Raw genomic sequence first — 18,309 nt, 5'->3', positions numbered from 1 at the left:
AGACTATAGTCTGGAAGAGAGCGATCAAATATTGGATTAAAGTCCACCCACACCCCCAGGGCCTATTAATAGCATTTCTGTCAACATCACCATACCCAATCTGGTCGGAGAAGATTATCCCGGAAGCTTAAACAGATTTCGTTGGCTAGGACCTCATGCTGATGCTTGAATGGGACTTTGCCCTTAGCTCTTAAGATGGTATATCAACGATTGGACGACATTGACTACCAAAATGATAATGTCTCATTTCCTGCCTCTATATAGACCATTGGAAATCTGGTAGTGGTACAGCAATGGCACTCTTTTCACATTCAACATATTACCATAGCCAAATGTCGATGGGCCTTTTCTAGAGTTAATGTTTGACGCATTTCCATCATCTGCGTTTATAGGTAGATTTAGAAAACCCCTTTGGCATTTGAGGAAATATGTGTTTGTAACTCTGGGGACGCTTTGATTCTAAGGATACATATCTTGTTACTACTGTACGCTGCATAAGTCAGAAAGATAGCTCTTTATTTTACTCCTCTGCTTGTGCAAATACAGCTTGATAACTGCAAAGGATCCTGACCAAGAGATTAGGAAAATGTTGTTGGAAATATCAAGGATGCAACCATCTCTCCCAGCAGGTAGTAAAGTTCTCAGTACTGGCTTATAAAAAACGCAAGGGCCTACTTAATCAGGGATGAGCTGAAAGCCAAACATTCATGTAAATGGTTAGCTGTAATAATTGTTGTAATTTGCTGTTGTGAATGTGTGCTGTTGTTTTGTTTTGTCTTTGCTGGCCTTTGGCCGTATTAAACTATCTATCTATTTAATTTTCCCAATTTTAGGATAATTTTGTTACACAAACTCTCAAGTGGTTCTTAGAAATATGCATGAGATCTTTACAGTTTTTGGTGGGTAATAAGTAAATCACTGAGTGACATAAATGGTCAGCCACAGGTGACCACTCCTAATTTGATAAATAAATAAATAAATTTGATAAAATAATCCTGTTGTTTCTGGAAGATGCTAATGGTATGAAAATTATCTTTAATTCACTGCAACTGAAGAGGCAGATAAGTTCCCCCCAACTCAGTTATTCATTTTAGCTCTAAAAATATGCTTTATATTTGAATGCTTGGCACTAGTCTGTCAATAAATCTCTTGTTAAAGTTCCTTGAACAGCAACTGAGCTGTTTTATCTCTTTCCCCCTTGGAAATGCAATTACTCTGTATGATAGAGGAAACAAGGGCAGTCATATTACTGTTCCTGGAAGAGCCACAGGAAGGAATGCAATGAGTTATCTTACAAAGTGTGTGAGAAAGAAAAAGAGTCGAGTTCTTTTTCTAGTGAAGTTAAAAGAAACATTTACTGAAAAAGCAGACTTTGAACAGACAGGTTAATCAATTACAAAATGTTAAGAAAGTTAATTGCATGGCTAATTAATTATTATTTACCTAAAAGAATATTTTAGAAGCACAGAGGAAGAGATTGCAAACTTTGCTTCATGATTCAGAATCATCTTTTACTGACAAACGTTTGTTGGGAATATTCATCCTAAAACTGCTGTGAAATATGTTTTCTTCCCAGTTATAAGAAGTAGAATACTGGGCTAGATGCACTCATTAAATAGATTTCTTCTGTTCATTTATTGCTGTTCATTTATCAGAGAAAGTCCGGCATTATTTATTGCTGTTCATTTATCAGAGAAAGTCCGGCATTAAAAAAAATTCATCACAAAATTAATATGTTCAGTAAAATGTCTATGGGCCACAATTGTTCTAAAATGGATCCCTTTGTAATGCTTTTCAGAATATCTAGTCTTTTCTTCTCTTTGGAATGCTCCATCACTAACAACTAACATTTCATTTTCCTGACAAGTCCTTGATGAAAGAAAATCAAAGGCAGAAAAAGGGGGAACACATGATTGATGACGTAGGAGTCAGAAATGAGGAATATAAGAATAAGGCAGATTGTGGACCAATAGTTTTACCAGATGGATTCAATGGATGTGGGATGCTGTTTGCATGGGTAGTTTCATAGCATGTGATGAAACTTAGAACATGTGCTTTTGCTAGTTTTGGAGAGGGAGAATTGTGAAGGATAATAAAAATGTTTGAAATAGACTGGAGCACATTAGTGCCAGCAAGATAGAAGCTTTCTTAAGCAACAGGTAAGAAAAACTATTATCCCCTTTGCCTCTTTTGTGTGTACATTTACCAGTACGAGTGGTCACATATAGAATGATTGATAAGATTGTTTAAGTGTTGGGGAAAACAAACAGTTGTGTAGCAAGGCATAGTTTAGTTTTATAGGCTAATGTAATTAAAAGCTACCACAATTTATCGGGGAAATGCAAATGCTTATTCTGTAGTAAATCTCCACTGATGACAGGGATATCCATCATGGAAATGGGACTTCCTTCCTTGGAACCCTATGAATACTGTCCCTTGGAAGGGAAAATCAATTTTAAAAAGTCCTTTCTGTTGGCAGAAATTTTCAATGGAATCCAAGCTACTAACAGCAGTTTAAATATATTTGGATAAGATATTTTACATTTGTGCAATCCCTTTTACGAAATAAGGCAAATTAAGTCTAATGGGTAACTGACTCTGCCAGGTATTGACATCCCCCTAACGATTAGGATGAGAACAAGATCCTAAAGAAAAAGTAATCTTAAAACAGATTGACTCCCTTCTAAACTCAGTTCTTGCACTGTAGCAAACAGCTTGAACAATTAAAGAAAAAAATGTTTCTGTGATAGAGATGGAACTGTGGTTCAGTGGCAGTTTTGCACTCAGAAGGTCCCAAGTTCAATCTCTGGGGTCACCAGTTAGGAAATCACGTGGTAGATGGTGTGATGCAAAAGACCTCTGCCTAAGATACTGGAAAGCCTCTGCCAGAATAGACAATATTGACAATGATGGATAAACTGTATAAAGCAGCTTCGTGTATTGACTGGTGGACATACTTATAGCATCTGTATACTGAACTTTAAGGCACATGAAATATGAGTCAGCATCTGGCTTGATAACCGCACTGTCTGCTAACACATTGTTGACCTTAAGCTGTTACTGTTGGGTGGTCCCACAAAAATCATGTTAAGATAAACAACACCAGCAGTGTACCCAGGCTGAAAAGGCCATGAGCAGGTCATTAACTTACTACCTCTTGGCTAAAGAGATTGTTATTTTAATTCCTTCTTGTAGCAAATATTGCTTCATTCCCGTGCAAATGCTACCAAGGTGATATTCCTCATTACGGATGGTTATTCCAATGGAGGAGATCCCAGGCCTATTGCAGCATCCTTGCGTGAATTTGGAGTGGAGATTTTCACGTTTGGGATATGGCAAGGCAACATCCGAGAACTGAATGACATGGCTTCTCATCCAAAGGAGGAACACTGCTACCTGCTCCACAGTTTTGCAGAGTTTGAAGCTTTAGCACGCAGAGCCCTTCACGAAGGTAACCTGATTCTCTTTCCTGCTTAATTTCTGATTGAACAAAATGCATCAGATTCTCTGTAGAATACTTTTGTGGCTGCCATAAATCATCTATAACTGCTTTTTAAAAAGTACAGAAAGTTCATTATTCTTTTTAATTAGAAAATTGCCTTGATAAATAGTTGATTAACTAAAAATCTGTGGGGGGGAAAAACCTTGTATCTTGGTATATAACATTGTTCCGTCCAAATGTAAAGAAGTTAAATATGCTGGATGTTAATGGAAAGCGCTGTCAAATGGCAACCAATTTATGGTGGCCTCATAGGGTTTTCAGGGGAGGAGATTATTAGAGGTGGTTTGCCACTGCCTGTCTCTGCATTGCAGTCCTAGCCATCCTTGGAGGTCTCCCATCTAAGTGCTAGCCAGAGATGAACCTGCTTAGATTCTGAGATCAGGTCAGCTTGGGCCAACTAGGTTAGGCTACCATGAATAAATGTAGCCATGACTCTTGTTAATGCCCTAGTCCACATTCAGTCTTATCATCTGAAGTTCTCTGATCTTTCAAGATACATGATTCCATGTGAGGAAAGCTCTAACTCACAACCTTTCTATCCAGAGCAAAATCATAATCCACCTGAGAATCCAATGCCCAAATTATTTAATCTAAAGCATAATTTAAATATAAACCTTGCAAATGCCTTACATTGTAAAACAAATTTTTCACTGTAGTTGTGTCTTGGTTATCATCTCTAATTTGCTTGTTTGTTTTGTTGTTCAACACACACCAATTCCTCTGTCTCATGTGATTTGCAGATTTGCCTTCTGGTAGTTATATTCAAGAAGATATTTCTTATTGCTCGTATCTTTGTGATGGGAATGAAAACTGCTGTGATATTATGGCGAGTTGCAAATGTGGTACCCACACAGGGCAATTCGAGTGCATCTGTGAGAAGGGATACTATGGTAAAGGGCTGCAGCATGAATGTACAGGTCAGTGTCTATTTTCTTGTCTATCACAGATTATAAGAGCTGGCCGAAGGATCTAATTTACACGACCAGATTATGGTAATGGAAGCTTTCAGCACATTACATAGCACATAGTTCTACAGAATGTACCATGTTTATGTATTGAAACACTGCATGGTTTCCTTAGTGCGTCAAATACAATAGTGTCAGGGAAGTTCTCAGCTTGTTAACACACCTTTCGATATAGGCCAGGCCTGCACCAAGCCATTCACAGCTCAATAGACATACATTAGGACAGTGAGACCCATGAGTACTATGATCATAGACAGACCCTCACCCATCAGAGTTGGAGGCAGCTCACAGCAGATTCAGCCGTTTAATGTAAGTGAAGCACCAAGTACAGAAGGGTGTAGCAGAACTAAATTCAGAGTCCAAACAAAGGTCAAACCAGAATTGCCTCAACAAGAGCACAAGGAGGAGCATCCAAGTTGGAAGCAAGTACAGAGAGGTGTAGCAAGATCACCCACCCAGTTTCCATGGTGGAGTGGGGATTTGACCAGGGTCTCCCAGTTCCTACTTTGAAACTCTAACCAGCACATCACCAGAGCAGTCTGTGTACATATTATTTCCAAAAGTTCTGGGGCCTATAACTTTAGCAATATCCCAGTTGGTTGAATCCAGTGACTCTCTTCTACTAAGAGAAGTCTTGCTCAGGCTGCCCTAGTGGAGGCAGACTCCTTCCGCTGGAGCAATACTGTTCATTCAGTGGAAGTGAGTCATATTGGCATATTGCAGAACAATGCATGCCTGTGGGATGCATTTCTGAGGCTCTTAGCAAAATGAGATTGCCACTTGCAGCACTTCTATAATTCTTAGCGGTTTAAAATGTTTCTTTAGTGGTCCGCAATAACAATCATCAAACACATCTGGCTTTCTAGGATTAGGCACTCCAAATGGAAGATAGCTGATTTATGCAAATTGAATTTTCTAATGTGAGATTTCTGTATTTATCCAAGTTTACAAGTAAAACAAAAATTCGCCTTAGTTGCCGCATGGGAGCCCGTAACAGGCAAAACACATTCAGCACTGTCTGTACATGCTATTTTTGCTTTTTTTCTGAACATGTGCAATGTAAAAGTCATAATTTTTAATGACTGCATTTGACAATGTGTTTTTTAATAACAACATCAGCAATGCATCAGCAAGTGGACGTTTTTAAAAGGTGGCAGATACTGTTTGAGGCATGCAAATATCTGCCATCTGCTTCATATGCACTTATTGGAAGTTTTTGTGCCTAGTTGAAGCTATGCTCAATACGACTATAGAATCCAAGCCTGAAGGGTTTGGTTTTTCCGAAGTCTGCTATCTCCATCCTCCTGTTCAAACACGTTTTCAGAAAAATGCAGCATAATCACACATTCTTTACAAGTATTTGGAAACCCTACTTTTTGACAGACTTCAGCTTTTTTTTGTTGGCATTTGTACATGGGTTCGTCTTCATCCACAATATAATGAACAGGAGAATGCTGCAGGCAGCCCATACACTAAAAGATTTAAGTGTGGGTGGTAATTTAATTGGGAACATTCTGAATAAATGAATGCTGTATTGGGATATCTGCTGTTCTAGAGAGCTGGTTTGTACCTTGTGGGTTGTTCCTGGAGCTGGGGTTCCTGTTGGAAAAACAGGTGGTAGCAGTGGCCAGGGGTGCCTTTCACCAGCCACGTCTGATGGGCTGCTCTTGCAGCTTTTTGGGGGGTGGGAAATATTTTGTCACTGTGTTGCATGCCCTGGTAACATCTACATTAGAATACTGCAAATGTGCTCTGTTTGGGACTACCCTCGAACACTGGCCAGAAACTTCAGTTGCTACAAAATACTGTAGCCAGGATGTTGGCTGGAGTGGGTCACAGGGAACATATAATTCCATCTTGTTCTATTTACTGTAGTTCTGAATTTGATTTTTTTGTGTGCACAAGTCAAGATCCTGGTATTGACTTTTAAAGCTGTATATGGCTTGGGCCCAAAATATCTCCCATATGAACCTACCTGACCCCTCAGATGTAACCCCTTTAGTTTCCCCCTTGAGTTTCCAAGGTTCAGGTTCAAAGTCTAAAGTAATTTAATAAACCCAAAATGTAAATCCAATTTACTAAACTACAACAAAAAGCATTTGTGAAAACATTCCCAAAGATATCAACACTAGTTCATTGACCTCTATTGTATACCAAAGTCCTCTTCACAGTCTCTTGTCGATAGCACTGTGTGTTCTTCCTGAGATCTTGTTCTTCCTTCCTCATCTCACAGAAAGATAGAACCTCAGTGCTGAATTAATCTGCAGCCCCATCCTGGTCCTTCTATATACTGAAAGGAGGCGGTAGCCATCTTAGGGAACCAGGAAAAAAATACAAAATGGGAAGGTTTGAGTTTTGAAAAGCTGATGGGTGGAGAAGAATCCCTAGGTGACCCCAAGCAGAATGCAGCCCAAACATGGTTTTATCTGTGGCAGCCATTTTAATATTTTTTCTAATTTTCTAAAGTTGAAGCACACTACTTTCACTTCCGCTGAACCTCATTTCTATCTTTTGGTGGGACAGAGTCCTACTTTAGACCACCTTTTAGTGTTATGGTGATCATTTCAAGAGCATACCCATGAAACTTTGCTAAATATGCAAATTACCACAAGCCTATACATATATCTGCTAGTCTGTTCTGGCCTAAAGTCTATCAAAATATCTGTGATTTTCTAATCAGACCTAGGCTTAAAACTCTATGCTTTTCAGTACAGACTATACAGGTTATCTTCAGAGGCCTTAGTTAGGGTTCCCCTGCTGGCTGAGGCTTGGTGAGTAGTAATCTGAGAAAGGGCCTTCTCACTAGGGTTGGTCGATACCCAAAAACTTCGGTACATTTCAGTTTTGGATGTTTTGGGGCACAAAATGATCTGTATGCCCGAATCTGACTCATAGCCTATTTGGATATGCCCAAAAATTCGGGTAAATAAGAAAAATTCCACTCTGTTTTAATGTTTTTTTATTTTTGGTGTTTTACACGTTTTGGCCTGCAGGGGGCGCAATTTTAAGGCTAGCAGCACCAAACCTTCAGGATATCATCCGGAGACTGTCCTGATGATTCTTCCCCAGTTTGGTGAAGGTTGATGTAGGGGGTCCAAAGTTATTGACTCCCAAAGGGGGTGCTGCCATCCCCTCATTGTTTCCAATGGGAGCTAACAGGAGATGGGGGCTACACCTTTGAGGGCCCATAACTTTGGACCCCCTGAACCAAACTTTACCAAACTTGGGGAGAACCATAAGGACAGTCTCCAGATGATACTCCAACATTCTGGTGCCACTATCTAAAAATAAAAGCCCCCCTGACAGGCAACCCAAGAAATTTCCCCTAATTCTGTTCTCTGCAGTGACTTCACTCCATTGCAGCCAATGAGGGTCGTGCTATTTCTCAAGGTAAAGTTAGAAATCCTTTTGTTATCTTCAGGGAGAGTGTCGTGATAGCCAGTTCAGGGCTCTTGGTAAACTTTGCTTCAGGGGACGGTGGGAAATGGGCCCTACCCTTTTGGGGGCCCATAACATTCAACCACCAGAAGCAAAGTTTACCAAACCTGGATGCTATCACCAAGAGACTCTCCTGAAGATACCCTGAAAGTTTTGTGGCTTTACCTTGAAAAATGTGCACCCCACAGCCCTCCCCCAGAAATTTCCCATTGGCTGCAATGGAGCCACTTCAAAGCACAGAATCTCCCAGCTCTCTAGACTTCCCACCATAGAACTTGAAAAGGCTTACTGTGTTTCACCACCACTCCTACATATGAAGCCTGTTCAGTCACTGGACACTGTGTAATAGACTTCTCTCTGTGATATACCTCTGAAGATGCCAGCCACGGATGCAGGTAACTTGTTAAGAACAAGATCTACCAGACCACAGTCACACAGCCCGGAAAACCCTACAGAACCTCCACCTCTTAAAATGAAGCCACTCTGCAACACACTTCAAGCAAGGGGCATACTTGGGGCAGAGGGAGGTAAGGTTTTTGTTGGGGACTCAAGAGGGAAGGGTTTTTTGTTCGTCAGAGGGCTTTTTTAAAAAAAGAGTTGGGCCGTCCAAGGCCCGATTCAATAATGGCACCGAATCGGACACCATTGATTTGGATAGTTCTGAATCTGATGCCATTGATTCGGACCTGGGTCGGTCCGAATCTACTGAATTGGAGGCAATTTGGACCGAATTGTTGATTCGGCCAATCTGAGTCACCAACCCTACTTCTCACTCATAGTTTTAAAACTTTGGAACTTCTTCTCCAGGAACATTTGTTTGACTCCCTCTATTTTTGTCTTCTGCTACCAGGTGAAGATTTGGCTTTGTTTTGTTTAGCATATTCCCAATAGCTGATGTTGGTCCCCCTCCCTTCTGTCATGAGTACTATGTGTTTGTACATTTGTATTGAATTGTTTAAATATTTTTAAATGGTATTTTAAACATTTTAATGTTGAAATGTTTTGATGTTTGCAGCCTTGGGCACCATATTTGGGTGAAATGGCCTAATAGAAATTATTTAAATAAAATAAATAAAAGTAATATTATGGGTTATAATTTTTATCCCAAACAGAATTCCAGTGTCTCATGGGGTAGAAAAATGTCTTACCATGTTTAGAAAATGTTTTTGGTGGCAGAAAATTTTTTACAATGCCTAAAGACCTAGACCCCGAAAACACATTTTCAAATGGGGTGGAAAATTTGCAAGTTTGGCAGGGTGTTATTCATTCCCACAAACATATTTCTCTGTGATAAGGTAGATATTCTCCAGATTATCAGGAAAGGTCATTCGTTTTCATTAGGGCCTGTTTCTCTCCAAAGCTCTTAAAATGCTTTCATTGAGCAGTTCTTTCTGGGGAGCATGTAATTAATGGGGTATTTTTTTTCTTTGAACATATTTAAGGCTCTGGGGTAAAAGATGAATACTCAAAGGTTAAAATCAGTATATTTCAGGGTTTCTTTGTATCTCAGGTTCATTTTGGATACAGAAAGAATATTGTGAGTGGAGGATCACTGTTCTTTGTAAACCTTGTTTATGAATATGCAGTCAACATGGTTTTTGGATTCTGGGCTGAAACTTGAGAATCTGTATATCAAATAGTGAACCCTGTGCCCCGCCTATGGATATCTAAATGAGGAGATTGGGGCCACATTGACACTAAACAAACTTTTCTTCAAATTTTGAGGACGCCCCCAGGTTTTCAGAAAAATCTGTTAAAAAATTGGACATTTCAGCACCCCCCAACAATTAAAAAGTATTGTCTGCACAAATCACTTACCTCTACAGCCACTCTGGGCTTGCCAGCCGCACTAATAGACATTGGTAGGGCCTGGCCATGGCAGTGGAAGATGCTGGGAACTTCTCCAGGTGTAGATGCAGGAGGTTGTCTGGTTTCAGCTGCATCAGTGCCAGTATCCAGGAGGCTCTTAGGTCCTGGAGCAGCATCCAGATTTGTTTGTGGCTGAGCCAGGCCTGAAGACCTGGAGCTGTACCTAGCTTGGAGACAGGGAAGTCACTCTGGGCCTGGAGCAGCTTCCTGATGCTGCAACTACCGTAAGGTAATGTGTATGTGTGTATTGGGGGGGGAGATGAGGGGAATATGGGGCGAGAAATAGATAGAGTGGTAGGTTTACAGAGAATACTAGGGGGAGGAGAGAGAAGGGGAAGTTTGTTAAAGAAGAGTGGAAGAGGCAGGGGTAGGGGAGAAGGAGAGAGCAGTCACCACTCCTCAGACCCAAGGTGGGTTGGTAGGTGGACATTAGCATGTGGTGGTGAAGGTTGGGGCTAGACAGTCTCTTTAAAACAAGCTCATGTAAGAGGCCAGAAAGAAGGAAGGTCTCAACTCTAGAGAAGATATGCTGTTCTGGGACAGAGAATGAGTTGGGTGAAGGCACCACCTATTCTTCCCATTCTGAGGTCTTGGCCACCCACCAGAGGAACCAGCAGGACAGCTGAGGGCTGGTCAATAGAGCTGGAGAGTAGAGGGCATTACATGCAGAAGCCAGTACATGGACATAAGAAAAAGCAGTGTACCATTTCTCTTCCATTCATCTCTTTTCTTTATGCATTGGATTGGTCTTCTGCAAAAGGAACTGTTAAGAATTTGTGAAGTAAGAAAAGGGGTTTTGTTTATTTAAACTGAACCCCACCTTCCTTCCATAATGAAACTTTGTCACAGGTTCACAGGAGGTCTCCCAGCCAAGCTTTGACTCAGCAGCTTAGCCCAAACGTGCTTGCTACACAGTTTACCTAGGGACCCATGCCTGGAGGATTTCCAGCAGAACCTTAAAATAATTTAAAGATGGTATTTGGATCTGGCACCACAGGTGGCCAATTTTGCTCTCAGGCCTGCAACTACAGAAAATCTGTAAAGGGTAACAAAGACTGAATTAGGAAATTTTTAAAATTTAAATTTAAATTTAAATTTTTATGGTTGAAATTCTAAAATTATTTTAAATTGTGCAAATTTATTTTTGAGTAGTTGATGTGTATGAATAAGTATTTATACATATGTAAGCGTGCTGGTCAAAGACTTTAATAATGAACATGATATTTGGATCTGTTTTTGCCAGTTAGCATTAAAAGAAAATAATGTATTCCAGCAATTGTAAAGAGTTATTTTCAAGCAGTGGAAGTCTGCAACTGCTCTGAGATATAAAGACTGGATGAGTGAGGTTTTAACCACTGTTCAGAGGTTTTAATGTTTATTTAAACTATAAGATGCTTATTCTAAAAGATTTATTGAGTGGGTCTGACAGGAGAATGCATGAACTTGGATAGAAACCAATAATTGTCTTTGCTTGAACTTTTGATGACTCTGAAATGTTTCCTTCTTTGTAATATACAAAAGTATCAAGTACAATTCCAATATGTTATCCAGAGAATATGATCCATTTACTTTGCTGCCTGAAAAGTGTGCTTTTGTACCAGGGTGGCTTATGATACTGTCTAGAATGTTTAGTCAGTGTCCTTTTTATGTCTGGTTTAGTTTTTGGGAAGAGATTCTGGCTCCTCATGAAACTAGAAAATGATAAAGGTGAGCTTATTGCTGACCGTCTTTTATCTTTCATTCTCTAAAGAGAACATCTATATACTAATAGTGAAGATGACCAAACATGAAGATACTGAGTGGAGTCTAATGAATTGAGACTTCAGCCTGATGTCTCCAGGCCCGTAGTGCCTCCAAGGGGGAAGTTAGCTGAAAAGATTACAACTGTGTAACAATGACATTGCAAATTAAGGTGGACATGAAAAGTATTAGAGAAAGAGTACAACACTGGGCAGGTGAGCACATTAATACATTCGTTGTTTCTCCGAGGCATATGGTCTAGGGCTGGAAATGAGAACTCTCTCCAGGGCATGGTGTTTTGTGTAGACGTAATCCCAGGGGCGTATCTGTCTGGGTGCAACTAATCTGGTGCAACTAATCTGGTCACGTGGGGGGCGCAAAAGCCTCACGTGACCAGATGCCTTCCCCCTCGTCTGACTTTGGCCTCCTGCGGTCCCACCCACATCGTCCTCTTTGATGATGTGGTCAGGGCCAAGGGAGGCCGAAGTCAGACGAGGCAGCAAGAGGCAGTTCGTTTTGCTGCCTTGCCTGACTTTGGCCTCCCTCGGCACCGCCCACATCGTCAAAGAGGATTATGTGGGTGGGGCTGAGGGAAGCTCCCAACAGGCAGGCAGGCCTCTCTGGGCTCCACGGGAAGGAGCAGGGCTCTGTGGCAGCACTCCACCCTCCCTGGCTCCCTGCAGGCAGGCTTCTGCCCTCCCCAGGCCCTGGGGAGAGCTGGAGCCAGCAGCAGGGACATGGGGGCAGGGCTATGTGGGGGCGGGGCTGCGCAACTCATGGGGGCGAGGCTACTCGCAGGGGGCTATGTGACTCGTGCAGGGGCAGGGCTGTGCAGGGTGGGGCTCCGCAACCCATGGAGGCCCTGAAGGAAGTTTTGTCCCTGGGTACTGTTTCCCTCCTATATGCCTCTGCTTAATCCTGTCAGGAAGAGTGTGAGAGAATATTTTACAAGTTGCTGTGGAGGGAGACAAGTCCAGACAAAGTTCTTTTTCCTTGTAAGTACACTGAACCAATGCCCCAAACAGGCTTCTCTATTTTGGCACTGATGCTGGGTGTCTTAAGGTTAGCTGAGGTGGTAGAGATGCCACTGTATTAAAAACATGGTCCCTTGGTCAGCCATAGGTCAGTCTGGCAACAGTGTGGTTTGAGGAGGGGAGGGACTTCAGCAAGGTCTACTGCCATAACACCCACCTTCCAAAGCAGCCTTTTTCTCCAGAGGAACTGATCTCTGTTGTCCGGTGAGCAGTAGTAATTCTGGGAGATCTCCAGCCATCCACTGGAGGTTGGCAACCCTAACTTAGAAGGCTCAGGCAATGAAATTGATAGTTGTTTCAGGGAAATGTATTGTTTTCCAGCCAGGTTATTTTCCATGTGAGTTTTGCTTCATGCAGTTGCAGAACTGTTAACAATTGTGTCGCTGCCAATGTGCAATGTGATTGAAGTGGTATATAAATAGAGCTAGGTATGGTTATTCATTCCTAGCAGCCATTTATATGCACCAGTAAAATCTGGCCTCTTAATCTCTAATTATGGGATATGCTTTACCATTAAAAATTGGTTTAACTTTAAATGCAAAAATTGAGGCCTAGAATATATTTTAATATTACTGTGCTTTGATGTCAAGCTTTGTTTCCCCCGTGCTTTAAGTGTCTGGTGAGAAGAGACGAATAAGCCTACTTAGCCACTGAAAAATGATCTTGGTGCTAGAGAGGTTTATATGAATATCATTTAAGATAGTAAGTTTTAGATGTTTCCCAAATTTCTGATAGCTGGATTAAGACTTGTCAGTCTTTCACACGGGAAGTTTTTTCTTTTTTGAGCACAGTTCAAACGTCTCAAGAACCTTTCTGTGTTACTCCATGTCAGTTTTGGGGGAGTGACTTCATTGGGGGTGTATAATTCTGCTGCATCTCCACACCTAGAGTGATTGAGTGATCTAATGGTATTGCAGACTTCCTCTCCACCACTGGAGACTGGAGCAAAAAATCGTGCAGAGCGGTTGCAGTAGCCTCCTCCTGTGGGTGCTTTGTAATTGTCCCACAGGCAGTCCTAATCAGAGTTACACACTTCTGAGGCCATTCACTACAATGAAAAAATAAAATACGAGATTTATAAACTAAGAGCTTATGCAAATGACCTTGTACTTATTCTAGAAGACCTTTTAGGCTCAGTTGACACAAATATGTATTACTGAAAATAAATTAAAATAAATCTAAGATATTAGTTAAGAACATAGAGGCTAATAATAGTCATCAATTGGCAAATGTATTGGGATTTCAAGTGACATCTAATGTAGAATATCTTGGTATAAACATATCACCTTCAAGTCTTTCATTATTTAAAAACAATTATGTTAAAAAGTGGAACACGATCAAACAAAGATGGGGAAAACTGAATTTATCTTTTATGGGTCAGATTTCTGCAATCAAAATGAACATTCTCCCAAAAATGTTGTTCTTGTTTCAATGCCTCCCCATTATCACATCAGATAAAGTGCTTGGAAAAAATACAGTTGTAAATTATATTCAGGTATGCCTTTATGGCATCCACTTGAAGCTCTATGAAGTAGGCACAACTCAAGTAAGAACTGGTTGAGATATTTGGATATAGTTACTAAGGAGGAAATTGAAGGAAAACTTAAATATAAATTGAAGATTCAAGAAGAATTAAATCGGATTGGTTGGAATATTAATGGGTGGTTTTATTGCCAAGTAGAAGGTTGTTATGACTCTGATAAAAATAAGTTTTAAAATTAAAGAATTAAATATTCTTGAAGAAAACTAATTGAAACAAAAGGACCATTTGATTAAAAAGATGTGTGACATGTTTAATTTTAGAGGTTGAAGATGAGTATATTAAAGAATATATGATACATTGGGTTGTGGATCATAATATCAATTTGGAAACTTGGAAAAACTTACGAAGTAAAGACCTGAAATACTCTAAGAGCTTTTATAGAAGAGAAAACCACTATAAGATTATTTTTTGTGGGTATTATACACCTCAGAAGATTTCATAAATAAATACATTTCAAGGGCTTTGCTGGAAACGTTTCAAACATCTGGGTACCTTTTACCATCAATGGTGGAGTGGTGTTAGAGCTAAGAAATGGGAAACCATATATAAAGAAATATTGATAATACTAAATTTGAGATTTGAGAAAAACCCCGAGATGTATCTATTAGGAATTGTTGATAAACATATAAAGATAAAGTTACGCTATTTAGATATTTGTCAACAACAGCTAGGATACTTTGGGCTAAATATTGGAGAGTTGAGAAAACTATGTCAATAACAGAATGGCAACATAAGGTTATAAATATTGTTAGAACAGTCAAGCTTTCAAGTTATATAGATTATAAATTGGACTCTGATTTTAGGGACGAATGAAGAAACTGGATAACTTATATAAAAGGAAAACATGAATATAACCATGTACTTATATATGGTGTACAATTTTGTTTTTGTTTTTCTTTGTTTCTTTTATTATTGTTATTGTTTTGTTTCTTCTAATATTATTATTACTATCTGTCTTCTCTTTATTTTTCTTTTCTATATTTTTTATTATCTTTTTTATTTTTCTTGGTTTATTTATTTCATTTCTTGTCATTACATATATTTCTTTTTAAATGATGCAATAGTTGGAAGTGCCTTTAGTTGTAAATATTAGATTGAAATTTCTGCATCTATTTATGCGTTGTATTTTGTGAAGGTTGAAATAAAAATGTATTGCCAATTTTTTTGGGGGAGGGGGTATATTTGTCATCCCAAATATATCTGAGAATTTTTTGGATATTAAAAGGAAAAGGTTTTGACAAATCCTGGAAATGAAGGAACTAGCATTTGCAGGCTCCCAGGAGACTGTTTTTTTCTTTTCCTTTTTCCTTTGTTTCTGTGTCTCGGGGGTTTCTATGGGCTTGCCATATGGCTTGTGTCATTTTCAAGTGTGTTTGTCAGTTTCAAGAGTTATTTTATCTTATAATTTGCTGGAGTTACTCTGTGCACCCTTTGGGGTTTTTACAGTATTACGCAGCACTAGCAAACCCCTCTGCCCTTGCTTGGATTTGTTCCTGCGATGCTTCCTGCTGCTGTAGTTTGCATGGGTAAGCAGGAAGCCTTTGAAACCTGGGTTATAGGAAAAAGTTCACTTGTTAAGTGACCTTCATTTGACCTGAATTGGGCTCTCTAAAACGGATCTGACCTATTTTGGGGAGTGTTCTGTGTAAACCTCTGTCCCCAAAATGGGTTTTTCTGCCTCCTTATCTTGTTTTATATTGGCTGTAAATATTATTGGGCTATGTGGTCCTGACGAAATTATTAGTGCAGGATTCCAGGTTACATTTAACAAAATAACATTTTATTTTATGTATGTTCTTTAGCTTAAATGTTTCAAGAAATAGTAAACAATAAATAAAACAAACTGAGGCAACAACTTCTGCCAAGATGACTTCCAGTTTACATCAGTCCATTCTCTCTTTTACATCTCTGAGACCATCATTGGATTTGACTCCTTTCCTAGGTGGATTCCGCACAGGTCAAAAACAGCGCTCCAGGGACAGTAAAAACACCATCCCTGGGGTGCTGTTTGCACGACTGCTGCTTCCACAACAAGGAAGTCCCGTGCCCCCCCCCCCCCCCCCCGAGGTGGAAACTCTATTTTCCTGGGTGGAAACACTATTTTGGGAAACAGCATTTCCTTGCTGGCGCTGTGCAAACAGCACCTGGTTGGAGGTGCTGCTTTTTGTCACTCCATTTCCCCCCACACTTACCTTCTCTCCCTGCAGAGTGCTTTCTTCTTTAACCTTCTTCAATATTCACTTGAAGTTTTCACTATTTTCTGACAGTAATCTGGTATTATTTCACAAACATTAATGCTCCTTCCAGCAATTTTTACTCCATCTTCATCTATATCTAATCCAGTCATCCTTGTGATATGTTCTCCATATAGATTGAAGTGAGAGATGCATTAAATATATCCTTTTTGGATGCCTTTCTCAATTGAAAACCATTCTGTTTTTCCATATTCTGTCCTAATATTAGCCTCTTGTGCAGATTACAGATTGTGTGATGGAATTCGGTGGGATATTTCCGGCACAAAATCAATGTAATTATCTCATTAGAACCAGTAATTTGAAGCAAAAGAAGGTTATCAACAGACATTTGGCTAAATATCACTGATTGGAAAGAAGCCATTGTTAACTTTTGTTAAAAATTGACATTCGTGAGTTCTGCAGAATGATGTATTTTCTTACTCTTTACAGTATTCCTGGAGATCTTTATGGGCATTAGCTCCCTGACCATATAATTTTCTTTATTCCTTGAAGCAGAGATGAACTTTGGCCATTCAAAGGTGGAAGGAAATCAAGACCTAATAAATATGTTCTAAGTTAGCCAGTGTAGTATGCAGAGTCATTAATCAGGATAGTATTTAAATAGTTTGGACCACTGATTTCAACTAATGTGCAGTGAGCAGATTCTTAGGTTCTGTACTGAAGTAAGTGGAACTTTGAAGTGTGTAACTTTGGCTGGATTGTATCAATCTATTAGCAATTCTGAGACAAGGGTTGGGCGGCCTTCAGTCTTGTGTGGTCTATTTTGTTTTTTCAACTGGAATCTCTATAGTCCACTGATTTGCTTTGCCAATTTAAAACAGTACTTCAGGATCTCTAAATTGTCTTAGGTAATATACTCTTGTTGTCAGAACATGCAGAATATTCTGCAGGATCAGACCAACACCCATCTAGTCCAGTGTTTTTTACAGCAATCTTAGTAGGCTTTGCTTGGTTCCAACCAGATGGAAACCTATGATCTGTTGTAAAACACCCTTAATTGCATATCTTGCACTACAGTCATAATATCTAGGAGTTTACTTTTACAATTCTGATTTGAAATATTTACACAAGTATCTTGTGTGAAGGCTGTCAAATACCTTCTTGTCTATTTACCAGTTCAGTACAGTGTTGTCAGGCACATAGAATCATTCACACGCCTCTTAGGATACTTTGCAGTTGTGCTGATAGGTCTGGATGATAACATGAGACAGAATTACAGCCAGAATCTAATCTATACAACGTCCTTAGGAGCATCATCGATCTTGTTATTTTACACCTCACTTTACTGGTTTGTGTTGTGTTCTCACTTAATTCACGTGAACATCTAGAACTGTTTTTTTCCTTTGAAATACCCACCAAAAATCTCCAAAAGGTGACACAAATTGCCACCTGTGGTAATCTTGAATTAATGATCCAAAGACTGATCTACATAGGCAACTGTCAGAATGAAGCAGTAGACAAGACCATAGCTGCCATTGCGTTTTGGGTGAAATGTCTAGTTTCTTTATTGAATTGCTCCCTTGAAAAATTTGGCAAAAATTTAAATATTCCTGATAAATAGTTGTGTTATGATCCAAATTAATATGGCTCTCTTCCTAAATGGACCCCTCACAACAAAAGGAAGATGACATTGTATGCAGAGTCACTAGACTTTGTGTGTAAGTAGGAGCATGCTGTTTTTTGGAATCCATCTCAGACTATGAAGATTATTCTTGATGGGTCCCAGAAACTGTTGTATGTTGTGGAAAATTTTCAGCATGTTCAGTTACTGAGCTTGTAGCATCCCTTTGGCAAATAGCGTCACATTTTGTACCTTTTCAAGGACTGTACTTTTCATTGTCAGTGTAGCCATAGTTCCACATTAACATAACACACTTTGTCAAATCAGATTTTGAGGTGAACACCCCTTCTTGTGGCAAGACTACTGAAGATTAAACTTCTTTGCACCGTCATAGGAAATGTG

At 39.7% G+C, this 18,309-nt stretch overlaps 1 protein-coding gene across 1 annotated transcript in view; it reads left to right on the top strand.

Annotated features, from left to right (window-relative positions):
- The window catches only part of SVEP1 (sushi, von Willebrand factor type A, EGF and pentraxin domain containing 1), a 121,468-nt gene that overhangs the window by 10,189 nt on the left and 92,970 nt on the right, over positions 1–18,309 (top strand). The window contains exons 2-3 of the mRNA XM_048503302.1: positions 3,196–3,451; positions 4,243–4,419. Coding sequence (XP_048359259.1) covers positions 3,196–3,451; positions 4,243–4,419 — 433 coding nt within the window. The remainder of the gene's footprint in view (positions 1–3,195; positions 3,452–4,242; positions 4,420–18,309) is intronic.

Source organism: Sphaerodactylus townsendi, linkage group LG07 (assembly GCF_021028975.2).
Source record: "Sphaerodactylus townsendi isolate TG3544 linkage group LG07, MPM_Stown_v2.3, whole genome shotgun sequence".
Lineage (NCBI taxonomy): Eukaryota > Metazoa > Chordata > Lepidosauria > Squamata > Sphaerodactylidae > Sphaerodactylus > Sphaerodactylus townsendi.
The sequence above is the reverse complement of the archived record's forward strand: the minus strand, read 5'-3'. Positions and strand labels throughout refer to the sequence as shown.